Genomic DNA, 27,385 nt, shown 5'->3' with positions numbered 1-27,385 from the left:
GAAAGAAAGAAGTGGTTATCAGGAGCTGGGGGGGAGGGGGATAGGAAGTGATTGCTACGGAGTTTCCTTTTGGGGTGATGAAAAAGTTCTGGGCCCACTGCATGGGAGAACATATTTGCCAATGTTATCAACAATAAGGGCTTAATCTCCAACATCTACAGGGAACTCATACAACTTAATAAAAGGAAGATAAACAACCCAATCAAAATATGGGCAACAGACCTAAATAGATACTTTTCGAAAGAAGACATAAGGAAGGCCGAGAGGCATATGAAAACATGCTCAAAGTCACTAATTATCCAAGAGATGCAAATCAAAACGACAATGAGGTATCATCTCACACCTGTCAGAATGGCTATCATCAACAAATCAACAAACGACAAGTGCTGGCGAGGATGGGGAGAAAAAGGAACCCTTATAAACTGCTGGTGGGAATGCAGACTGATGCAGCCACTGTGGAGAACAGTATGGAGTTTCCTCAAAAAACTAAAAATGGAACTCCCATTTGACCCAGTGATCCCACTTCTAGGAATATATCCCAAGAAACTAGAAACACCAATTAGAAAGGACATATGCACCCCTATGTTCATAGCAGCACAATTTACAATAGCTAAGACTTGGAAACAGCCTAAGTGCCCATCAGCAGATGAGTGGATTAAAAAACTGTGGTACATCTACACAATGGAATACTACACTGCGGTAAAAAAGAAGGAGTTCTTACCATTTGCAACAGCATGGATATAGGACTGGAGAGCATTATGCTAAGTGAAATAAGCCAGGCAGAGAAAGATAAATATCACATGATCTCACTCATTTATGGAATATAATGAACAACATAAACTGATGAACAAAAATAGATCCAGAGACAGAGAAACATCGATCAGACCATTAAACCTCAGAGGGAAGGTAGGGGAGGGTGGGGGTAAGGGGGAAGAGATCAACCAAAGGACTTGTATGCATGCATATAAGCCTAACCAATGGACACAGACAACAGGGGATTGAGGGCATGAGGGGGGGTTGGGCGGGGGTAATGGGGGAATAAGGACACATATGTAACACCATAATCAAAGAAATTAAAAAATATATAATAAAATAAAATAAAATTTTAAAAGTTCTGGAACTAGATAGTGATGATGGATGAACAATATCGTGAATGTACTCAATGCCAGTGAATTTTACACTTTAAAATGGTTAAAATGGGCCCTGGCAGGGTAGTTCAGTTGGTTAGAGCATTGTCCCTATATGTCAAGGTTGTGGGTTTGATCTCCATGAGGGCACATACAGGAATCAACCAATGAATGCATAAATGAGTGGAACAACAAATCAATCTCTCTGTCTCTCTCAAATCAATAAAAAAAATTTAAGAAAATAATAAAATAAAATGGTTAAAATAATGAGTTTTATGTTATGTGTATTTTACCACCAAAAAACAATGAGGCTGTGTGTCTCACGTCATGCCAGACATTAAACCTACTGCTATTGTAACTACTATTGTGACCTTCCATTAAGCTTGACCAATGCAGAGTTGGCATTAGAAGTCTGGCAATAAAAATATTAGAATTCTGGATTATACATCTTCTCTTTAAGAAAACACACAGCATGAAGCAGGAATTCAATCAATATTTACTATGATACATGTGTGCTAACTTTAAGTGGATTCACTTTATGTGAACTTTTCCAAGTCCAGTTATCCTCAAATAACAAGAAGTTTCTAAATACCTTTCCTTTTTTTCTTTAAGGATAATGTGAATGTGTACGTGTACACTATATAGAAGGTTTCTGGAAGGAAACAAGAAACTGCGATGGTGGCTTTCTGGGTGAGTAGAACTGGGGTCTGAAATAAGGATGAACTGACTTTTATTACATATTCTATTGTACTGTATTTGATTTTTTAAAAAAACAAAGGTGTGTTAGTTATATTTTTAATTTACAATTTTAAAAAAATCAGTGGTCATAAATCAACAGGGTTTGGTATTGCTCGTTGATTTCTGGTATAACTTTTATATTTTTAGAAATACACAAGTTCCAAAGACCCCTGAAAACTCTCTGGAAACCTGATATAGAATTGTGTTGAATATGCTGGTGGGGGTCTTTTGCCCAGTGATTTTGTATCCATAATTTAACATTTAAGTTAAGCAATAAAGGTTACATAGTCTGCATTCTCTCAAGGCTACAGCCAACTGTTTTCTTAGAGTATGTAAATAAAGTCCTATATTTTCATTTCTTATCCAGCCCTCCCCCCACCCCCTTAGAGTAGCCCGTTTGGGGGGCGGGGGAGAAGGGCTGCTTGGCGCCAGCTGTTAAGACCTAAAGGTGTGTCATAAATCTACAAACTCTTGTAGGAAGAGAAACAGCACTAAAACGAGGGGAAGAATCTTGAGAAACTGCACATTCATACTCCCCTTCACTCCCCCTCCCTTTACTCCTGGGAGAGAGGACAAGTCCATAACCCCTCCCCTGATCTCTTTGTTCTGTTTTCCCTCTCCATCCTTAAAAAAATCTCTGCCTGCACTGAGATACTGAGGTGGGTTTTTGAGGATAGGAGTCCCCCATCTTCTTGAGATGCTGACACTCGAATACACCTCTTTCCTTTACACCAGTACCTGTCTCACAAGTTTGGCTTTCATTGCAACAGGCAGCCAAACCTGGGTTCGGTTACAGTTTAACTGTGTCATTTTGCCAGCAAAACCCTGGCTTTGTATGGTGGGATCTAGAGTATGGGAGAAATCAAAAACGGGTTTTAAAAATGGAATCATTTGTTAGGTAACATTTTCTGAAGAACAAAGGTAAGAGAGAGTTACATTTCCCCATAGACCCTTTTGTACCTTTCCTATTTTGTGTCCTGTATATGTATTTTCTATTAAAATGTTTAAAATTGGCCCTAGCTGGTTTGCTCAGTGGATGGAGCATCTGCCTGGGGAATGAAAGATCCCGGGTTCACTTCCAGCCAAGGGCACAGGCCTGGGTTGCTGGCTCGATCCCCAGTAGGGGGCATGCAGGAGGCAGCCAATCAATGATTCTCTCTCCCTTCCTCTCTGAAATCAACAAAAATATATTTTAAAAAAATAATATCTTGTCTGCTCTTAAAAAAAAGAAAAAATGTATTTAAAATTGGATAGATGGGTAGGTGGGAGAATAAATGAATCCAGAGTGAGAGAGATTGAGAGTTTGCTGTGTCAAGAATATTTCAATTAGAATAGTTAATCCTGGTATCAACCAGCTAGTAAATTTAGCTTTATTTTCCGGATATCCAGAATATTGCTTTCCTGTGCTGAGAGAGAGAGAGAGAGAGAGAGAGAGAGAGATATCAAAGCAAAGAAACTGAAACATTGATTTTCTGAAGTTCAAGGTTACTGAATTAGGTCAGTAGTTGTGACATTTAAAAACTGTGCCAGAACTACAGAAGGGGCCACCGCCTCTGCAGCACATGCCCCATGATGCAAGGGGCATATCGCTTTTTACCTATAGTGCATTTCTTTTCCGGGAAGTCTAAACTTACCTAAAATACTGGGGTTGCCAGGTGTGACTGACAGGCCAGTATCTTCCCTATGTGATTCCCGCCCCCAGTGTTTTACAGGGAACATGTCCATAATGCCTGGCCTTCCCTTCACTCCTTTCCTGTTATCAATAATTAGCTAATTACAACAGTATAATATTAATTCTGTGCCTTAGCACTTCTCTCTTGGAATAAAAGTACTATGGTATGCCTTAGATGGGTGGTGAGGACTGATGACTCGCCTCTAATAAATGCTTTCAAAGCCCTCAGTGAAAAGATACTGAGATAGTCGTCTTACTCATCCATCCCTTTTATGAGCAAATCAGAATAAAGTATTTTATTATCAACCCTCATATTTGCTGATCCCAATTAATGAAATACCCAAGGGGAAAATCCAAACTATATCTAACCTATACAGGCACATCTTATGCTTTATAGTTCAATCAAAGGACTACCATAAGAGAAATGCTAAGCAGCCTGGTTTGCTGGGACACAATTAGATTATACATTTCTGTGTTCACAAAATATATTTCTCAGCTCCACTAGCGTAGCAGTTGGGCACAACAATATTTAACATCAAGCAAACTACTGGTGGAGTGACTCAGATCAATAGATTGAGCATCAATAAAAAATATCAAATGATAGCAGATGATAGAGACAAAGAGGAATTCTAGGGAGGGGAGAGTCTGGACAGTAAAATGAATTGCCCCAGATGAAAATCACTGTGTGCATGGAGCAGGCTAACACTAAACAGACACCCAGCCTGGGGGCAAAAGCCACTGTCCTATTCTGTGAAACTGGCATGTTGTTCTGCCTTCTCAATTAACTTGTTTACCAGCTTTCCTTAATAGGTTGTCTGTTTTTCTTTCTTTCTTTCTTTCTTTCTTTTATTTTTGTAATCTAGAAAGCCATTTTCTTAAATTATGTACCTTGGTGAACACTGGAATATAAATACATTGTGTCTATATGCTAGTAAACTTTGAGACAATTAGAAAAAAAAATCAATGGACTCAGATGAGCCAGGGTTCAGCTAAGTAACTATTCAAAATTGATGGGTTATTTTTATCCTGGCTCTCCATGAGGACATTTTTTTTTTTACTTGCCTGGCTGACCTCTGACAGTTTTTGGATAACATCCAATTAGGACAAACTGTCTTTGAACAAGCCCAGAAGACCTTGAACTGCACACTGTTTCCCATATGGCTAGGGAAACTGTGGCTATAGAGGCAAAATAGGAAGCTTCCCTGGTAGTCTGTAGCCAACTGGACTCATCCCAAAGACACCTTGTCCAGCCAGAAACAACGGACAAGAGGTCCACGTGAGGGTGAGTGGCAGCCCCAACAAGCCCTCCCAGTAACAATCAATGTTTCAAACAATCAATTCATCAAAAATGTATTTTATTAACTCTTTAAAAAATGACAGCAGTTTATATGGCATGGGACAGTTTTAACAGCTTATGAGAATTTTACTCAGCGCTTTATTTAGACTGTGGCTTTGCTGCAACCACTTTGCCACAGCTATCCTAAAGGCATTCTGCCACATATTTTGGAGCTACAGGGAGAGCCATTCATACCCTGAATCCCTTGAAGAAAACCATTTATAGCATGACCATAATGAATTTCCCTAAAATTCATTAAGCTAGAAGGGCATCTTATTTTCAAGCTATCCCAAGTTCCCAAAGACCCTGGTTACGGAAGCCCTCACCCCATCCCTTTTTTTTTTTAACCAACATCACATATCTAAATTTAAATTTCCAACATATTCATTGACCTCAATGAATTCTTAAAATATTTTTACAAATTAAACTATCAGGTGGAACTTCTAAAAAGGAAAAGAAAGATAAATAGCTAGTGAAGTGGCAGGTGCTTGGCATGGGGGAAAATACCAGTTACAGTTCCATCGTTCTTGGATGATAGAAAAGTGTCATTTAAGGAATTCTCCCAGAGAGCCCTACAATATGAACCTGTGTGTGATGCTGCAAAAAATGCATTGTGATTTGTCCAGCCTTGAAGGTATTGGGATTAACATTCCCTACCAGTGCTTTTCCTTCAAGGGGGGGGGGGGGCGGGAGGGGTTATACTGCTTAAATAAAAAGCAGAAACACAGAGTTGATGATGGAAAGGTGGGGATTTTATGAGATTTAACGTTCTAAATGTATAGAACAAGTGGTCATGCACATGTATTTTAGATAAATGTCACCAATTACCCAAACCCTAAGTTATAAACATTTTATTGTCAGAATGGCATATGTAATATGTGTGTATGTGTGTGTGTGTGTGTGTGTGTGTGTGTATCCCAAAAGACCTAATGGTGATGTTTATCTACAAAAAGATAGGCCCCAATCTATGAGTTTATGAACAATATTAGGTATGACAATTAATAATTATAGTGAATGTGAAAAGTTGAACAAATGAAATGCACAAAAACAGAAAGCAACAATTGAAAAGTTACAGAGAGAGGGGAGGCTTTCACATGCAGAAGTCACTGAGAGGATGAAAACAGAAAAGAATGAAAGGAAATTTACAGAAAGTCTAACGAATGAGGTACAAAACAAAACATGTGAAACTTGGCATGCAGGATTCAAAGTCCATTGAGAAAGAGAAACAAAAGCAAGTCGGAAGCAAAAAAGTTTGGCCCAAAGAAGACTGTGCAAGAAAACATATCACTGCTAATTTAAAGCAGAAAGATATGCATCTCATCATTTTTGTATCATAATAAGAATACATCCAAAACCCAATGCTAGCCTGGCATACTGTTTTAATTTTGCTGACAAGATAAATGATGTAGCCAGTAAGATCTAAAATGTAATTATTGTAAGTCCTCAAACAGTTCATAGTTAAGATAAATTCAAAGCAGAAATTGCGTGTTTGGAGACAAATAAGTATTTAATGGAAAGACATTGGCAATATAAATTAGAGCAGGGATTTAGAGAAGAGTTTTTTAAGATCCACAGCTAACTTGATATTAGCAGCTAAAATTAAGTAACAAGAGTTCAGTAGATCATCAAGAAAAATGAACTATAAATCAAAAGGCATTCAAATAGCAAGGGTCACTAATTCAGTTGCAGTTACAGTGTGTCACACACAGCAGAATGGAAATATGGTTAAGCAGAGGTGGTAGAACAATGTATATTTAGTCCGTGCCAACAAGGAATTGCAGGTATACACAATGTAAACGGAAAGAAAAGAAAAAAAAAAACCTCTTACTTCTCTTACTTTTGAGTATGTGAAGTCACTATTTTAAAAATATTCTCTCTAGCCCTAGCCGGTTTGGCTCAGTGGATAGAGCATCAGCCTGTTGGTGAAGATTCCCAGGTTCTATTCCAGTCAAGGGCACATGCCGGGGCTTCACGCTCAATCCCCAGAAGAGGGCGTGCAGGAGGCAGCCGATTAATGATTCGCTCTCATCATTGACGTTTCTATCTCTCTCTCCCTCTCCTTTCTCTCTTTAATCAATAAAAATAAAAAATTCTCTCTACTTTGTGCATACAGAGCATGGCAAAAGTAGGTTTACAGTTGTGACTATATGAAACACAGAATTTATTCTTGTATTATTTTCCATATCAACAACAGTAAACCTTTTATCCTGTTCTATATATTCAATAATCCTTCATGAATAATTAACTCACTTAAAGAAACATATGAATATATACTCATTCAAAAATGAGATGAAAATTATTTATATTTTATGTAGAGTGGCTTTACCTATGTACTTTGATAATTTTGCATTGTTCTTCTCAATTATTTCAAAGACCCTCACTTACTATTACAGGTCTTTTATCAATGGAAAAACAATTTGCTTAAGTCTTCTTAAAATAAAACTATTAAGAAAGAAATATAAATGTAATGCTGACAGGTTGTAATGTAAAAGATGTGAATTAGCCCTGGCCAGTGTGGCTCAGTTGGGTTGGAGAATCATCCTATACATCAAAAGGTGGAGGGTTCAATTCCCAGTTAGGGGACATACACCCAGGTTGTGGGTTTGATCCTCCGTTGGGGCAAGTGTGGGAGGAAGCCAATCAATATTCCTCTCTCACATCAATGTTTCTCTTTCCCTCTCTTTCTCTCTCTAAATTCAATTAAAAGAAAAATAAGTAAATAAAATATGTGAATCATTTTGTGACTAAATCTTTTTTTTTTTTTTTTTTTTTTTTTTTTTGAGAGAGAGTGGAAGGAACGGGGAGAGACACACAGAGAGAAACATCAGTGTGATGTCAATTGTTGCCTCCCTGAAACCAAGGCACATGCCCTGGATAGAATCAAACTGCAAAGCAGATACCCTTGACTGGAACCAAACCTGAGATCCTTCAGTCGCAGGCTAACATTCTAACCACTGAGTAAACTGGCTAAGGCCTTGTAGACTAATTCTAGTAAGTGTCCCTGAAGACTTGCCTGTAAGGTAACTTCTGTATTCTAAGTCTCATGCCATAGAAAAGTGTCCCTGTAGAAAAAAAGCTGGATAAGTCATGCCTAAGAATGTAGAAACCTTTAAAATTATATTTTCTCTACCTATATATATAAAAGCCTAAGCAACCGGTCCACCGCTTGACCACTCAAATGCTCAACCACTCAACTGGTCAACCAGTCACTATGATGCACACTGACCACCAGGGGACAGATGCTCAACACAGGAGCTGCCTCCTGGTGGTCAGTGCACTCACACAACAGGAGCACCGCTCAGCCAGAAGCCGAGCTCACGGCTGGCGAGCACAGCTGAGGTGGCGCAAATCTCTCCCGCCTCCACAGCAGCACTACCGAGTGGCAGCAGCAAGCACAGCGGGGCCGGGATGAGCAGGAGTGGCGCAGCACCCAGCCCCAGCTGAGGCTCCTCCCCAGCCGCCTGCCACTTCGTGCACAGCTATATCCCTCAGGGGATGTCGGACTGCTGATTTCAGCCCAATCCCTGCAATCCAACATCCCCCGAGGGGTCCCAGATTGCGAGAGGACGTAGGCCAGGCTGAGGGACCCCACCAGTGCACAAATCTGTGCACCAGGCCTCTAGTAATATATAAAGCTTAATGTAAAAAAACAAAATAAATATATAACAGTAAATATAGTGATTATGGGAGAAACCAAGATGGCGGCATAGGTAAACACCTGAACTTGTTGCCTCGCACAACCACTTTAAAACTACAACTAAAAGATAAAACGGATATCATCCAAACCACAGGAAGGCTGGCTGAGTGGAAATTCTACAACTAGAAGGGAAGAGAAAAGCACACTGAGACTCAGAGGAGCTGCGGAAGTAAAGTGCAGAGGTACGGAGGCGTGCGCGCGGAAAGGTCTGGCAGCTGAGTATGTGGTTGTCTTTTTCAAGCGGGAGGGAGACACAAGCTCCCGAATGCTCTGAACTCCAGTTCCGGGTGAGACTCTGGGGACCCAGACTCATACAGGGAGAAACTGGACTGTCTGGCAGCAGGCGAAACTTGAGGGCAGCTTTCTCTCAGAGGTGCTCGCAGTGATTACCGCGGAACATTGAGACCCGGGGGCCTCTTAGGGCAGGGCTGACAGGAAGCCATTGCTGTTTGCTCCGCCCTGAGACTCCACCCCATCCAAGCTGTGCGCAGAGGCTTTTGCATATGAATGGCCTGGCCCTTTGCAATCTAAACTTACCTAACAAACTGCAGCTGGGTCAGTGAGACCCAGAACTTCCAAAAGAAGGCCCAAGGCCCCGCAGCAGCTTGCACTGCTTCACAGCTGGGCCTCATCTGGGCACCTCCAAAACCCAAACAAAGAAGAGGAATCTGCAGATCTCTCAATAGCTCCTGCTGGGTGGCCTCAGGCAGAGGCTAAATTAACACCTCCTTGGAGATCCAAGAGCCAGTGTACCCAGGGGTCAGAGTAGGACCATCCAGATTACAACTCCTCAGATCCATAAGGGACACACTCAGGGGGCAGACTCAGTGAGCACCAAAGCCCCACTGAAGCAAGTCTTGCCCCATAAGGGTGTCTCCAGCACAGAAGTTCTCCCATCGTAGACACAACTGATCCTCACAACCAGTTGGTCTAGAGGTCAATTCCTCCCAGGGATACCAACAACAATCAAGGCTTAACTACAACAAGACTGTGCACACAGCCCACAAAGGGGTGCACCAAGAGTGTCCACCTCAGGTAACTGGGGAAGCTGAGCCACTGGGCCCTATAGGACACCTAGCACACAAAGCCACTCTATCAACACAGGGAAGCAGCCAAAATGTGGAGACAAAGAAACAGGTCACAAATGAAAGAAATGGAGGAAAGCAAACTACTGGATATAGAGTTCAAAACCACAGTTATAAGGTTTTTCAAGAATTTTCTAGAAAAGGCCGATATATTTAGTGAGACCTTCAAGGATATGAAAAAGGACCAACTAGAAATTAAGCATACACTGACTGAAATAAAAAATAATATACAGAGATCCAACAGCAGACTAGAGAAACACAAGAATCAAGTCAAAGATTTGAAATACGAAGAAGCAAAAAACACCCAACCAGAAAAGAAAAAAGAATCCAAAAATTTGAAGATAGTGTAAGGAGCCTCTGGGACAACCTCAAGTGTACCAACATCCAAATTATGGGCGTGCCAGAAGAAGAGAGAGAGCAAGATACTAAAAACCTATTTGAAGAAATAATGACAGAAAACTTACCCCACCTGGTGAAAGAAATAGACTTAAAGTCCAGGAAGCACAGAGAACCCCAAACAAAAGGAACCCAAATAGGACCACACCAAGACACATCATAATTAAAATGCCAAGAGCAAAAGACAAAGAGAGAATATTAAAAGCAGCAAGAGAAAAACAGTTACCGTATTTTCTGGCGTATAAGACGACTTTTTAACCCAGGACAATCTTCTATACGCCCAGTCGTCTTATACGCCGGAAAATACGGTAGTTACCTACAAGGGAGTACCCATATGATTGTCAGCTGATTTCTCAACAGAAACTAAGCAGGCCAGAAGGGAGTGGCAAGAAATATTCAAAGTGATGAACAGCAAGAACCTACAACCAAGATTACTCTACCCAGCAAAGCTATCATTCAGAATTGAATGTCAGATAAAGAGCTTCACAGTTAAGAAAAAGCTAGCCGAAACTGGTTTGGCTCAGTGGATAGAGCGTCGGCCTGCGGACTGAAAGGTCCCAGGTTCGATTCCGGTCAAGGGCATGTACCTTGGTTGCGGGCACATCCCCAGGAGGGGGTGTGCAAGAGGCAGCTGGTCGATGTTTCTCTCTCATCGATGTTTCTAACTTTCTCTTCCTCACTGTAATAAATCAATAAAATATATATATATAAAAAAAGAAAAAGCTAAAGGAGTTCATCACCGACAAACCAGTATTATATGAAATGCTGAAAGGTATTCTTTAAGAAGAGGAAGAAGAAAAAGGTAAAGGTAAAAATTATGAACAACAAATACATATCTATCAACAAGTGAATCTAAAAATCAAGTGAATGAAAAATATGATGAACAGAATAATCTGGTGAATATAATAGAATCAGAGGCATAGAAAGGGAGTGGACTGACAATCCTCGGGTGGAAAGGGGTGTGGGGGGTGTGGGAAGAGACTGGACAAAAATTGTACACCTATGGATAAGGAAATTGGGGGGGAGGGGTAAGGGCATGGAGTGGGGTGGGAACCAGGTAGAGGGGAGCTATGGGGGGGGGAGGAACAACTGTAATAATCCTCTCTAATAAAATGGTAATATGCAAATTAACCATCACTCCACTACATAAGCCACGCCCACCAGCCAAGCCACGCCCACCAGCCAATCAGGGCGGGTATGCAAATTAACCCCATCCAAGATGGCTACAGCCACAGAGAGCAAGGTTTCCCAGGTAACAGAGGAAGCCAAGCTTTCCATAGCCGTTGCAGGCCTAAGCCTCCACTCAAGCTACAAAGTTTCAATAATAGAAGGTAAACAAATTCAAACAAATGGCGGCAGAATGGAGCTTGAGAGAGCAGGCCAGGGTTGCCGGCGGCAACAGGGGAAGCAAAGCTTTCCGCACACCCTGGCCGGGCTCACCCGCTTAAGGCTACAAAGTTTCAATTGTAGAAGGTGAATTAACTGCCACAGAAATGGCTGCCACCCCGGAGGGAGCAGCAGGCTTGGCTCCGCTCCAGGCTACAAAGTTTCAATTGTAGAAGGAAAATAAATTCCAGATACCAGGGCCTCCGCTTGGGTTGCCAGGGGGTGTGGCCCGCCTGCAAACCACCACAGGCCCCTCGCTCAGGCCGCCCCACGCCCCAAGGAAACCCCACCCTGATCCGGGATGCCCTTCAGGGCAAACCAGCTGGCCCCCACCCGTGCACCAGGCCTCTATCCTATCTAATAAAGGAGTAATATACAGATTGATCATCACTGCAACACACAATATAGCTTCCCCCATGTGGTCAAAGATCCTGCCCCCATGTGGACACAAGATGGCCACCACAAGATGGCCAGCAGGAGAGGGCAGTTGGGAGGCACCCGGCCTGCAAGGGAGGGCAGTTGTGAGGGACCAGGCCTGCAAGGGAGGGCAGTTGGAGGTGATCAACCCTGCAGGAGAGGGCAGTTAGGGGTGACCAGGCTGGCAGAGGAGGGAAGTTGGGGGCAAACAGGCGGGCAGGGGAGCAGTTAAGCATCAACCAGGCTGGCAGCGGAGTGGTTAGGGGGTGATCAGGCTGGCAGGCAGAAGCGGTTAGGGGCAATCAGGAAGGCAGGCAGGCAAGCAGTTGGGAGCCAGCAGTCCTGGATTGTGAGAGGGATGTCCGACTGCCCGTTTAGGCCCGATCCTGGTGGGATCGGGCCTAAACGGGCAGTCGGACATCCCTCCAGGAGTCCCAGATTGAAGAGGGTACAGGCTGGGCTGAGGGACAACCCCCCGCCATGCACGAATTTCATGCACTGGGCTTCTAGTCTGAATAATAAAGATTTTTAAAAAATACATATATAGTGATTTTTTTTTAATATTTAGGTTTTTTTTAAATGGCATAAAGAAATAACACAGCCAAAGCCGGTTTGGCTCAGTGGATAGAGCGTCGGCCTGCGGACTGAAAGGTCCCAGGTTTGATTCCGATCAAGGGCATGTACCTTGGTTGCGGGCACATCCCCAGTAGGGGGTGTGCAAGAGGCAGCTGGTCGATGTTTCTCTCTCATCGATGTTTCTAACTCTCTATCCCTCTCTCTTCCTCACTGTAATAAATCAATAAAATATATTTTTTTAAAAAAAGAAAGAAAGAACACAATGCTGCCAAAACCGGTTTGGCTCAGTGGATAGAGCGTCGGCCTGTGGACTCAAGGGTCCTGAGTTCGATTCCGGTCAAGGGCATGTACCTTGCTTGCGGGCACATCCCCAGTGGGAGGTGTGCAGGAGGCAGCTGATCGATGTTTCTCTCTCATCGATGTTCCTAACTCTCTATCCCTCTCTCTTCCTCTCTGTAAAAAATCAATTTAAAAAAAGTGGTTTCTGTTCAATAAAAAAAAGAAAGAAAGAAAGAACACAATGCTTTAGTCCTTCTGCATCTATCCAATAATTCTTTCATCAGAATTTATAACAAAAGTAATTTATAAATAATTTAGAGCTTTCTTGGATTAATCAGATCCTGTTTTTTTATGGAGTTTATACGTCTTCAGAAGAGAACAGGCTCATATGAACTAAAAAGATGAAGGAGATAAATTTGCAATGGTTCAAAATTCAGCAGTATTATATGAGCAACTTGAGACACACAGTTATCAGAATGTTTAAAACAGTAAATGATAACGGGGAGTGTATATAACCAATCAAACAGCTAAAGAGACTCACAAGCATAGTCACGAGCTCTCTGGCACTGATCCACTACATTTCCCTTCACAGGGTTTTGTGGACACCGACCGACTTTCATCCAGATTCTACCACCTTTGGGCCTTGTCCCTCCCATTCCCTATTGACTATTTAAGTTACTATGTAAGTCTAATCCATGGGCAGCCTGAGCTTCATAAATTCACTTCATCCCAGAGAGACACCTACCGTTTTCATCGAGTCACTCAAAGCTTCCCACTGCTGGAATGACATCGCGATCTGGCTCCTTCGCCAGTGGTCATAGCGGGCTCGACTCTCTTCATTAGTCAGAATCTCCTTTGCCTTCTGCAGTTTCTGAAAAGTCTCCACTGGAAAACAAATCAAAAGATGAGCACTACTCTCTCAGAGGGATTATTTAAAACTCCCAAACAGTCACTGCTACTTACTAGCTGTGTAACCTTGGACCAGTTCAGCTCTTCAAACTTAGTTTCCTCATTTGTGAAGTGTACCATAAGGACAAGTGAGATTATGTCTGTAAAGTGCCTGCTCACAGTTTATCCACTCCCTTTACTGAGCTCCGGTAATGTGCCAGGTGCTGTTCCAGGTGCTGATGACACAGGTGTGAACAACAGACATGATCTATTCAGTGGGATAGCCATTTATAAACATTGGGAAAATTATAATTTTGTCTACTAGGAAGAAAACTACCTTTTCTAGTAGTAGTCTGGGAGGGTATCACCAAGCTAGAGGAACACTACAAATAAAAACACCTAAGGCACAAATACAGAAAGCAACAATTAAAATGTTACAGAGAGAGGGGAGGCTTTCACATGCAGAAGTAATGTAGAGGAAATAGAGAATGGTAATGTGGCTGGGAGACACAGGGCCAGAAGAACAATGAGGGATAGGGTTGTAGAGTGCACAAAAGCACTCAGTATCCAGGACCTTAGAGGTCATACTGAGGATTCTGGTCTGGTTTTTTGTTGTTGTTGTTGTTGTTGTAAGAGCAATGGGAAGTTATTGGGAGGTTTTAAACACAGGAAATAACATGATAGATGGTTGATAATTGGTAGCTTTGTCACTGATCTATTTGACCAGATGGTATACAATAGAAACCTTTCTTGACCCAGTTGGAAACACCTCCAATGTCACTTCTGCTCCTCAGTAAAGTTAAACTTTCTATAGAGGAGGACAGAAGTTCAATATGTGAAAATCGATTGTTTCTATACATTAGCGATGAGCAATCTGAAAATCAAATTAAGAAAACAATTCCATTTACAGTAGCATTAAAAGAATACAATACTTGCCCAGCTGGCATGGCTCGGTGGCTGAGTGTCCACCTATGAACCAGGAAGTCACGGTTCAATTCCTAGTCAGGGCACATACCTGGCTTGTGGCCTTGATCCCCAGTAGGGGGCATGCAGGAGGCAGCAGATCAATGATTCTCTTTCATCATTAATGTTTCTATCTCTCTCTCCCTCTCCCTTCCTCTCTGAAATCAACAAAAAAAGTATATTTTTTTAAAAAGAATACAATACTGCCATAGCTGGTTTGGCTCAGTGGATCGAGTGTCAGCCTGTGGACTTAAGGGTCCCAGGTTTGATTCCGGTCAAGGGCATGTGCTCGGGTTATGGGCTTGATCCCCAGTAGGGGGCGTTCAGGAGGCAGCTGATCAATAATTCCCTCTTATTGATGTTTCTCTCTCCCTCTCCCTTCCTATCTAAAATCAATAAAAATATTTTTTTAAAAGAATACAATACTTAGGAAAAATGCTAACAAAAGAAGTACAAGACTTATACACTGAAAATTATAAAACACTGTTGAAAGAAATTAAATCTCTAAATAATATAAAGACATCATGCTCATAGATCAGAAGACCTCATATTGCAAAGATGCTAATACTCCCCAAACTGATCTACAAATTCCATACAATCTCTATCAATATATTTAGCTGTCTTTTTTTGCAAAAATTGACAAGCTGATCCTAAAATCCATATGCAAATACAAAGGACCCAGAATAACCAAAACAATCTTGAAAGATAAGAACAAAATTGGAAGAATTCACACTTCCCAATTTAAAACTTTCTACAAACCTCCAATAATGAAAACAGTATGGTACTAGCATAAGGATAAACATAAATCAATGAAATATTGAGAGTCCAGAAGTAAACCCTCACATTTACAGTCAACTGGATTTCTACAAGATTATCAAGACAATTCAATTGGGAAAAAATAGTCTTTTCAACAAATTGTCCTGGGACAACTGATATCCCCATATAAAAAAGTGAAGTTGGCTCTCGGCTGCTGTGGCACAGTGGTTGAGCATCAACCCAGAAACCAAGTGGTCACCAGTTCAATTCCCAGTCAGGCACCTGCCCAGGTTGTGGGCTCGATCCCTAGTAGAGGGGGGTGCAGGAGTGCAGGAGGCAGCCGACCAATGATTCTCTCTCATTATTGATGTTTCTCTCCCTCTCCCTTCTTCTCTGAAATCAATAAAAATATTTTTTAAAAACAGTGAAAAAAACAACAACATGGTGAGTTACCACTTTACACCACTAGAAAGGATAAAATAAAAAGATAAATATAAGTGTTAATGAGGATGTGGAGAAATTGGAAGCCTCATACATTAAAGATGAAACTGTAAAACAGTGTAGCTACTTTGAAAAACTGTTTGGCAGTTCCTCAAAATGTTAAATATAGAGTTACCATAAGGCCCAAGAATTTCAATGGTTAAGTACGGTCAGCCCTATGTATTCCAGGTTCAGCATCCATGAATTAAACCTGCCATGACTTAAAAATATTCAGAAGAAGAAAAGTTACACTGTTGATCACATGTACTGTTTAATTAAGCCTACAATGGTTGCATCTGTACTGAACATGTACACACTTTTTCCTTGTTCTTATTCCCTGAACAATAAAGTAAAACAGCTATTTACATAGCACTTACATTGTATTAGTTATTATAATAATAATTTAATTAGTTTACATGCAAATACTGCCATTATTTGAACTTTGGTATCCATAGGGGCTCTGGAACCAATCCCTCATGTATACCAAGGGACAACTATATAAGCTCAATAAAATTGAAAAATGTGTCCACACAAAAACTTGTATACTGGTATTCACAGCAGCATTATTCATACTAGCCCAAAAGCAAAAACAACTCAAAATTCAAAAATGTCCATCAATAGATAAATAAAATGTGGCAGATCCATATAATGGAATTATCATTCAGCCATAAAAAGAAATAAGTACTAATACATGCTATAACATGGATAAGCCTTAAAAACAATATGCAAACCCAGCCAGCGTGGCTCAGTGGTTGAGCGTCAACCGATGGACCAGAAGGTCACAGTTCAATTCCTGGTCAGGGCATGTGCCCAGGTTTTGGGCTCAATGCCCAGTGGGGGGCGTGCAGGAGGCAGCCGATCAATGATTCTCTCTCATCATTCATGTTTCCATCTCTCCCTCTCCCTTCCTCTCTGAAATCAATAAAAATATATTTTTTAAAAATATTATGCCAAATGAAATAAACCAGGCACAAACATCCCCATATTGTATGATTCCATTTATATGAAATTCTCAGAATAGACAAATCTATAGAGACAGTTAAGTAGATTTGTGGTTGCCAGGGGCTGGGCAGGAGAAAATAAGAAGGGATTGTTAATGAGTACAGGGTTTCTTTTTTTTTTTTTTTTACAACAACGTTATGAGGTGGATATAATTATTACTATTACTCCCATTTTATAGCATCTAAGACTGAAGGGGGTTAATGTAACTTGCCCCAAATCCCAAAACTTCAAGTGATGGAGCCATGATTCAAACCCGAGCCTGCCGGGCTCCCCAGCTGGTGCTCTCCTTGACTGCAGTCCTGACTTTCCTACAATGCATGTTACCCTCTAATTCTTCCTTTCTCTCCCACTGCCAGGAATTGTAAACACTTCATCATTCATCAGTAAGATCCAGGTTGTGCCCTTGAGGAGCTCAGAGTCGAGCAAGGAAGCAGATCTATAAACAAATCATTTCAATACGTGATAAATACAAATAGAGAGGCAAGCCTGGTTCTGTGTGGAGAGGCAGGAAATAGTTCATCCATTTTCTGTATACTTGGATTCATCCTTGACTCCTCTTTCTCTCACATATCGCTTCTAATGCACTGGCAAACTTTACTGGCTGTACCTTTCAAATATACCCAACATCTGACCTCTTGTCACCACCTCCACTGCCACTGCTCTGGTCAAAGCCACGGTTCTGCCTTGGCTGGATCATTATAGTAGCTTCTCAACTGATCGCCCTGCCTTTGCCTCAGTCTGTTTTCTACATAGCAGTTAAAAGTGATCTTTTTAAAAATAAGTCACATACTATCACTCCTCTGCTCAAAATGACTTCCAACAACTTCCTATTTCTCTTAGAATAAAGCTGAAAATCCTTACCATGGCTGGTAAGCTAACATGCTCTGCCTGCTGTCTCCTCTCTTCCCTCTCTGACCTCACTTCCTTCTACTTTTCCCCATCTCCCCTTGCTGCAGCCCTCGTAGCTTCCCTGCTGCTCCTTGACAGCACTTCAGCCTCAGGGCCTTGGCACTTGCTGTCCTCTGTCCTTTCTGCCAAGAACAGTTTTACCCCAGGCACTCACGTTACTGCCTTCAGATGTTGGCTCAGATGCCCTCTTGTTGTCTTGCCAATGGGGTCTTCTCTGACCATGCTATCTAGATATGGCTGCTCGCCCCATCATCCTTTGCCTTATTTACTTCTCTTTATCCCCTGACATTATCTAGTTATTTGTTTGTGATTTGTCTCCTCTGCCAGAATGCACCCCCATGAGGACAGAGACTTTATCTCTTTTGTTCTCTGCTGCATCCCCTGTACTGCAACAGCGTAGCAGGTGCTCAAAAGTATTTGCTCACTGAATGAATGAGTGAATGTCTCCTATTTTAAATGTGAACATAACAATAATCACACAGTGCTATTCCCTAAGCTCTAAGCACAAGGAAATCACAGATACCCTTATAACATCTTGAGCCCCAGTCCCCCAAATACACCACTTCAAGTGCCCCGCTGGCAGCCAGAGACGCAGCCTGCCACAGACAGCACCTCCAGGACCCTGCTCCAAGGCTGGACAGCACAAGTACCTAACAGGCCACTAACTATTTAGTATCACCGCTGCAGGCAGTAGCACTTACGGGTTAAAGGGAAGAACCTAAAGATGGGGCTACTGAAAGCTACAGGGAAACAAAGAAACGAATAAAAATCATCTTGTTGTATCAGCTGGCTCCAGTGAGCAATCCTTCCTGTTGCTGGTGACAATGTAAATGTCACTTTTCCCAACAGGAATAAAAAGCTCATTAAATTATCACCACAAATGCACACACTACTTGAGTAGGGGTTGTAAAGATTTACATAGTTACCTATGAGTCACCTTCTCTTTGCACATTACTGCTAGCCTGTTTCCAGAGTTCCCAGAACAAAAGAAGCCTGCTTGGAATTATTCTGATGTCAGTCCCTCAACAACAATTGATAAGCATGAAGCAAAAGAGGTGGCCTTTTCCTTGTTCCATCCTCTTCCCCACATTACATAAAAATGAGTTTGGGTTTATATTTCTCCTTTAATATACCAGCTAAGCAAATGAATCACACAAGATAAATATTTACCAGTTCTGGGAAGAGAGATCTCATTTTGTAAGCTTATATGAGCAAATGATGCTGGAACCTTTGAGAGACATTGTGGCTTAACTCCTGTTTTGAAAACACATAGGTTCTTTTAAATTCATATTTCACAACAGAATTTGTATTATTATAGCCACGTTTTAAATGCATAACATTTATAATTACTTAAAGTAATAATAATAATGTGATGTCAGAACATGCTTTTTGAGAAAAGTCTGAAGAAAAATATGCCAACTGTTAATAGTGGTCTCTGACAGAGAGAGCAGACTTTCACTTTATTTATTTATTTCACATTATTTATTACTATGTATTATTTTTATTCTGAGGAAAAGAAGCAATTTTTTATGTTTCTATTGATTTTTTGAGAGAGAGAGGAAGGGAGAAAGATACAGAGATAGAAACATTGATGAGAGAGAAACATCTATTGGCTGCCTCCTGCACGCCTGCAACCCAGGCATGTGCCCTGACCAGGAATTGAACTGGAGACCTTTTGGTTCACAGGTTGACACTCAATCACTGAGTCATACCGACCAGGCTAAAGAGTTTTTGAAGTAGGAAAACATTGAGACATTCAAAGATGATAGCAAGGGACAAAGAGCTGCCTTTCTTCAAATATTCGTATGTCTTTGAAGCCCGCAAATCAATAACAAAAACACCATTTCACAAAACCTTTGACCCCTTTCTTCAGGATCAAAGAGAAGTTTTAAAGCATTGGCCTGAAACAGTTGTTGTCACGCGCATACACGGGACTGGCATGAACAGCAGTCAGGATCTTTTGAACTCAGTGACACAATTTCTATAGCACAACTAATCCTTCATCCATCCCCCACACCTGGAGAGGAGAAGGGATTTCCAAATTCTTTTTAAATGAAAACAAGAAAGTTCTAATGGTTACTTACAAAAAAGAAACTATTCCATTTTGTTCAATATTTAGAGTGCTGAGAACAGAAAGGCCACTGAATCATAATTGCCAACATTCATTGAGCTCTTCCCGCATGCAGGACACCTCGTTTACTCTTCACCACAGGCACACAAAGTAATATACTGTTGTCTACTCATGTACCTGTGAGAATGCCCAGGCTAAGAGAAGTTTCTCAAGGTCAGCTAGCTTGGAAGTGGGAGCTAGAAGCAACCCAAACAAACAAGCCTATGTTCATGTCTACTACTCCATCATGCTAACAAATTAGTAATTTCAATGGCAATGGTTGATACTACATTTAGTGGTCCAAAATGGTATATATTAATTTCTCCTACCTACACTTGCTCTAAAGACTAGCCTTTCACTTTAATGAAACACATTTCAAAATCTTTCCAGTGTATTCTCGACTTCTGTCAAGTTAAAAGTCAGCATGTGGGTGAATTTTTGTTTAACATTTAAAAAAAAATTGGGGCCCAGCTGGGTGTAGCTCAGCAGCTGAGCATCGACCCAGGAACCAGGCGGTCACTGGTTCGATTCCCAGTCAAGGCATATGCCCAGGTTTCGGGCTTGATCCCCAGTGGGGGGCGTGCAGGAGGCAGCCAATCAATGATTCTCTCTCATCATTGATGTTTCTCTCTCTCTCTCCCTCTCCCTTCCTCTCTGAAATCAATAAAAATATATATATTTTTTTTAATTGGGGGCAATTGGTTGCCTCCTGCACACGCCTGCACCCAAGGTACGTGCCCCTGAGCAGAACTGAACCCAAGACCCTTTAGTCCACAAGCCAACACTCTAATCACTGGGCAACACCAGCTAGGACCTTAAAATATTTTTTATCAGGAACCTTAATCCTTTTCCAAGTATGTAAAGAACCACTTACATTATTCATCCAAATTGAGTAAATGGATGCTTAAACAGACTTGAAAACTATTTCTACCCAAAAGTTGAATCATCTGTCAACTGCAAGGCTGACAAGGAAAGGTACTGATGTCTGTGTACCTTTTCATTTTAAACAATATTTACACAGTCCAGTGTTTCTCTGAACAAGAAACCTGAGGTAGTCGGTACATGAAAACTCCATCACTATGGCAACTAGAAATGGCAATGATTGCACAGTGATTCATCATGTATCCCAAATAGAAACTGTGCCAGGGACAGACAAAAACTCAAAGCCACGCTTCACTGGGAGAAAAATCCAGTTAAAGAGTAACCTGGGGCTGATAGTTGTTTTTAAGTGTTTATCAAATGTTTATACTTTTATGCTAGGAAATCTATTTTAATATTAACTCCAGTTCAGAGAAGTAATTAATGTCTTCTAAAGAAATGTCCATGAAGTCACTCATTCACTCACTCCTGTAATTACTATTTGCACAAAGTAGATGTCCTCTGCGGTGGGTAGATGTCCTTTGCTGGGGCACACCATTCGGAACAAGATAAGCCTCACTGAGCTTCCAGTATGACTAATAAGCAAATGGGCAACAAGGAGATGGTCTGATATGCAGACTTCCCAGAGGCAGAGATGGCTAAGCTGAGACCTGACGCAGGAGCATGACCTGCCAATCAAAGCAGGGCAGGGAGGTGTGCAGGCCTCAGGGGAGTTCCAGGCAGAGGGAGCAGCAGACGTTAAAGTCTGAAGAGTAGAAAGCAGAGCACCTATGAAACCAAAATAGTTCTGAGTGGCTAAAACATGGACCCTAGCATGGTAGTGGAGAGAAAATGAAAATGGAGAGATGGGGGGAGGGCACAAAATGAGGGGGGTTGTACCTAAAGGCCCAGCAATGACAAAGAGTGAACTACTGCTACATGTGCACTAGGGGTTAATACCATAGACACAATGTAAATCAAAAGAAGCCACACACAAAAGAGTACATATTGCATGATCCCATTTACATGAAATCCAAAACCAGGCAAAACTAATCAATGACAACAGGGATCCACAAATGGGAAAGGGTCTGACTTTGAACAGGACATGAAAAGGGTACTGGAAATGTCCTACATCTTCATCTGGGCAGTGGTTAAACTGGCTATACATACACACAAATCTGTCAAGTTTACACTTATGATTTGTTCGTGTGGCCTTAAACAAGTTATGCCTTAATAAAAAGGGTGGGAATCAAATGAGCAAAAGTAATAGCTAAGTATTTAACAAAATAAACAACTTCCTATATTGGAAAATCATCTGCTTATACAAATCAAAAGCACCAATGATTGCTATAAAAATATAATAAAGAGCTTTAAGATAAAGGAAACATTTTTTGTACCAGTCTTTATGTATTTATTCACACACTTGATAAAAATATCTCAGTTAGGCCCTAGCTGGTTTGGCTCAGTGGAAAGAGCGTCGGCCTATGGACTGAAGGGTCCCAGGTTTGATTCTGGCCAAGGGCACATGCTCAGGTTGCGGGCTCAGTCCTCAGTTGGGGGCATGCAGGAGGCAGCTAATCAATGATTCTCTCTCATCACTGATGTTTCAATCTCTCTCTCTCCCTCTCCCTTCCTCTCTGAAATCAATAAAAATATATATATTTTAAAATATCTCAGTTAGGAGTGAAATCATTATAATGACAAAGGTAACTATACAACTGACCCCAAGGGCAGTCAGATTCCCAAAAATTAGAACATGAGCAACACACAGCTCCTTAACACCTGTGCACTCACGCACTCTGCCCACACCCATTTGGGCCCAACAATCACAGGTGCTGAGTGCAGACAGGACCCAGGGCCTCTTCCCTGGCTTGTCAGGTCCTAGGAAAGGAAACTTTTTTTTAATATATATTTTTATTGATTTCAGAGAGGAAGGGAGGAGAGAGAGAGAGAGAGAGAGAGAGAGAGAGAGAGAAACATCAATGAGAGAGAATCATCGATTGGCTGCCTCCTGCACACCCCCTACTGGGGATCAAGCCCGCAACCCGGGCATATGCCCTTGACCAGAATCGAACCTGGGACCCTGCAGTCCACAGGTCGACACTCTATCCACTGACCCAAACCGGCTAGGGCTAGGAAACATTTTTTAATGAAGAGTTTTGGTTTTATCATTTGTGCAATGTAGAGTTACAGGCAGGTCTTAATCATAATATTTTTATAGAAAAATCATACATATACACATACTATATACAGACCTATAGTGTACACATAGAGCAAACATCATCATGAAATTTAAGACAGCATTACCTTCCCTGAGGATAGAATCAGAGTATGAATATACAAGAGACTTCAAGTGCATTGGTGAAGTTTTAAGCTGGGTGGTACATTACGTGAACATTTGTTTTGGTATTCTTTATACATATTAAGTATTTTATTTTCCCCATAGTTGAAAAGAAAGACCACTATCTCCAGTGTGAAGCAATTAAAGGAGTACTGTAAGGATCCAGGCCTGAAATGATGATGACCTACTCTAGAGGCTGTGAGGACGGAGGGAAGAAGAAAGGGACGTGGATGGTAAATCACCAGTATCGACCACATGTGGAGAGGAAGGAGGCAAGGTTTTTGTTTAGGGATGGTGGTTCTATTCAATGAGATGGGGAAAACAAAACCAAAAAAAAAAAAAATGAATGAGATTTTAGAGAGGATGAGAGGAAAACAATGAGTCAGTCCAGTTTTTGACAGGGTGACTTTGAAATGTCTCCAAATAGAGATTTCCAAGCAGCAGTCAAAACTCCAGTATGAAAATGAGGAATGAGAACTGAGTTAAGGATAGATTAGGGAATCATCAACAAAGAGCTGGCGCTGCTGGTGTGGCTCAGTTGTTGAGTGTTGACCTATGAACCAGGAGTTCATGGTTCAATTCCCGGTCAGGGCACATGCCTGGATTGGGGATTCAATCCCCAGTGGTGGGTGTGCAGCAGGCATACTGGTATATATTTTAAAAAGAACAAAGAGCTAACCATTGAAGCTACAGACTTAGACAAGACTCCAGAGAGAAAGTGGGGAGTAAGCCCAGAGAGTTTAGGAGAGAACCTGAGGGAGTCACAAAGGAGACAGAAATAGCAGCTTAAGAAGTTGGAGAAAAAGCATGAGTGCACATCAGGTAGCTAAGAGCAAAGAGTGTTTCAAGAAAGAGGGCATAGCCCTACCCGGTTTGGCTCAGTGGATAGAACATCGGCCTGCGGACTGAAGGGTCCCAGTTCAATTCTGGTCAAGGGCATGTACCTTGGTTGTGGGCACATCACCAGTAGGGGGTGTGCAGGAGGCAGCTGATCTATGTTTCTCTCTCATTGATGTTTCTAACTCTCTATCCTTCTCCCTTCCTCTCTGTAAAAGAAAATCAATAAAATATATATTTTTTAAGAAAGGAAGGAAGGGAGGGAGGGAGAGATGGAGGGAGGGAGGGAGGGAGGGAGGGAGGGAGGGAGGGAGGGAGGGAGGGAGGGAGGGAGGGAGGACGCATGATCGACAGTACCAAATCCTGATGCTCAAGGAAGATAAAGACAAAAAAGCAACCATTGGACTTGGCAGCCAAGAAGTCCTTGGTGACTATTACAAAAGCAGTTCCCAAGAAAGGTGAGGAGGAAGTCAGACTGGGATAAATCAAAAACTGGGCAGAAGGGAAGTAGAGAAATCAATTGTGAACTTCTTTTTCAGAAAGTTTGGCTCTAAAGGGAAGGAGAGGAGCAGGAGACAGATACGTAGGTTAAGGAAGCATTTTAGTTTGTTAGTATTTTTTTCAAGTTAAGATATATATAAGCATTTATGTCTAAATTTATGATAATGGAATTTAAACTATCATAAGGGAAAAACTAAAGTATGAATACATTATCATACATATGGACATGTAGCATATATGGACATGTTCAGGTCCCTGAAATGAAGAAAACACAGCCAAGTTCTCATCAACTCAACCATCTGGTTACAAATGTGCTTAAGTTATGTTAACACTCCAATGCTGGTGAAATAAGGCATAAACTGGGCACATTTTAAACCATGAAGCAGCATATTACAGCAGAAAGAAAAATGGATGTCTACCATTAGAGGAAAGACCCTACACCCTTCTCTCCCCTCCTACCATCCAATAGAGCAAAAACATTCTTTGGCATTGAACAAAAGAATAAGTCTGAGAGTAATAGAGAAAAGAAAATTAAGTTACAGTGGCTTTTTGGTTCTATATTCTATTCATTTCCGTGAGAAACAGCCATAAAATACCTACCTGCTTTGGAGTTTTCAGGATGCTTGTCAGGATGACATTCCAGGGCTCTGACCTTAAATTCTGCCAGGATTTGTTCCACCTAAAACAAAAATCAATGTTTAAAATAGAGAGTCCATATTAAATGCCATGAAGGAAGAACTTGGATATCAGTCCTTCCCAAAACAGCCATGATCAACCCAACTTTTCATTCTGATCTTTATATTTGTATTTTGACTTTTTTACTCTAAGAAATAATTTCCTTAATTACACAATTCAGAAAGCATCCAATAATAGCCCCTATTCAAATAGTGGTTTGTGATGACAATTTAACTTGTTGATTGCCCAAGACATCTATGAGCTCAATATATTTGTCAAAAATGGTCAGATAGGTTTATCATAAGAATGTACTAGTATACAAGTCACACATCTGAGTTCTTTAAGATACTTAGCCACCATTCACTATTCAGGGATGACTGTCCAATTTATAAATTATCCATTATAAAGTTCCTTCTTCCTGTCTTTTGGCCCTTTTCAGTTTTATTAAGAATTTTACAATTTTTTTAAAAAGGACAACTCAAACCTGATCATTTTGCTACCAATTAACAGCTCGGTTAGAGATTTTGACTGGGAAAACAGAAACTTCAGCCCAAACTAGAATTATGTTTAAGGGCCATCTATGGTTTGATTTAATCCCTGGTATCAGAAATAATCAACATTTGGCTTTATTTAATACTAGAGGCCTCAATGCATGAAATCGCATGAGACCCAGACCCACCACACTGTCAGGACCCAGACTCCCTCCCACCACGCCAGTGGGACCCAGACTGACTCCCGCTGCATCACGAGACCGAGACCTACCGCACCACAAGACCCATCAATGTACCTCCTGGTGACCGTTCGTTTGGTCATTACAGTGTTATGGCCACTGGCCTTTTATAATATAGACTAGAGGCCCGGTGCACGAAATTCGTGCACGGGGGTGGGGTGTCCCTCAGCCCAGCCTGCACTCTCTCCAATCTGGGACCCCTCAAGGGATGTCCGACTGCCCTCTCACAATCCAGGATTGCTGGCTCCAAACTGCTTGCCTGCCTGCCTTCCTGATTGCCCCTAACTACTTCTGCCTGCCAGCCTGATCACCCCCTAACCACTCTCCTGCCAGCCTGATCAATGCCTAACTGTTCCCCTGCCAGCCCAGTCATCCCCAACTGCCTTCCCCTGACAGCCCGGTCACCCCCAAATGCTCTCCCCTCCATATTACCTCTTTAGTAGATAGGGTTTTTTCTTTAACATATTGGACAGTGTACCTGCCGGGGTCTTCACAAACCAGTAAAAATGTAAACCCAAACTAAAAGTGTCATAAAATAAACTTAAACAGGAATTTCATGAAAGGTGATATGATGTGGTTGTTTCTTCCTTAGAAAGGTGATATGATGTGGTTGTTTCTTCCTTTTTTCTTTCTTTTTCTTGATGTTTCAACTTTTGTCCTTTCTTTCTTTTTTCCTTTTATTCCTTTTCTGTCCTCTCTTTATCTTAACTTTTCCGTTGGTAGAATTGTCAGTACTTGAATCTGTCTTGCTTCCAGAAGACAAAGAAGAGGGAAACACACAGTCATCTGAAGAAAAAGATGATCTATGATGGGATTGGTGGTGTTTCTGGTTTTGCTCTTTTCCCGGTTTGATTGTCATTTCTGCCGGCCCCGGCATCTTCAGGACTTGTGCATGGGCACTTCTTATTCATGTCTACAAAACCTCCCTGCCTTGGTGAAAACTGTAGGGGAAAAGGCCTTCCTGGATGGGCTCAAGCCCTGCCCAAGGTGCTGAGGAACCAAGGTGGGGAGCACTCTGCACCACTGCTGCAAGAGCCAACCTCCGGACCTCGGGGTACTCTCCAGTAATGTAACTGCAATGTCCCCGTTTGCCTTCAGAAATTAGTTGTAAGTTACTTCCGATGTGAAACCCTACCTCAGACATTTCCATGTGGTTCCTAAAGATTTTAAACAAAACCCATTTACCTCCCTAACCTGGTCAGAACTTTTTACCCAATGGGAGAGGTTTGCTGGGCAGCATCGCCCAGATATCACCGCCCATCTCGAATCACTCGGCTGGCAGCAAGGGAAGTTCCAAGGCTATAGTGTGGGGGGGGGATCACTCCATGGGGGTGCAGCCTGACACCCCAGGCTGCCTCTTGGAGGGAATAGCTCTGGGGGGCACGGCTGCCTCCCAGGCCTACACCCCCCAGCTGCAGATGGGAGCTGATCTCAGAGGGGGCTGGGTGGGGGGGGTGGGGAGGGAGGTGTATAGGCAGCTCCTGGGTCTCCCAGGCCCACAGCCCAGGCTGGGAAAGGCAGCAGATGGCTCCTGCCCTGCGCCGGCACCTCGCAAGCCCAATGCCTGGGCCGCTGTGGGCAGCTAATCGCACCGGCCTTGCGCAGTCGCCTCCCAGACCCACAGCC

At 41.9% G+C, this 27,385-nt stretch overlaps 1 protein-coding gene across 1 annotated transcript in view; it reads right to left on the bottom strand.

Moving 5' to 3' along the window:
• Positions 1 to 27,385, bottom strand: part of DNAJC12 (DnaJ heat shock protein family (Hsp40) member C12) — a 45,839-nt gene that overhangs the window by 8,037 nt on the left and 10,417 nt on the right. The window contains exons 2-3 of the mRNA XM_079794123.1: positions 24,955 to 25,033; positions 13,455 to 13,594 (exon numbers count right to left, since the gene is read on the bottom strand). Coding sequence (XP_079650249.1) covers positions 13,455 to 13,594; positions 24,955 to 25,033 — 219 coding nt within the window. The remainder of the gene's footprint in view (positions 1 to 13,454; positions 13,595 to 24,954; positions 25,034 to 27,385) is intronic.

Source organism: Cnephaeus nilssonii, assembly GCF_951640355.1.
Source record: "Cnephaeus nilssonii genome assembly, chromosome: 16".
Classification (NCBI taxonomy): domain Eukaryota; kingdom Metazoa; phylum Chordata; class Mammalia; order Chiroptera; family Vespertilionidae; genus Cnephaeus; species Cnephaeus nilssonii.
Note: the sequence above shows the minus strand (reverse complement) of the source record. Positions and strands in the feature narration are given on the sequence as shown.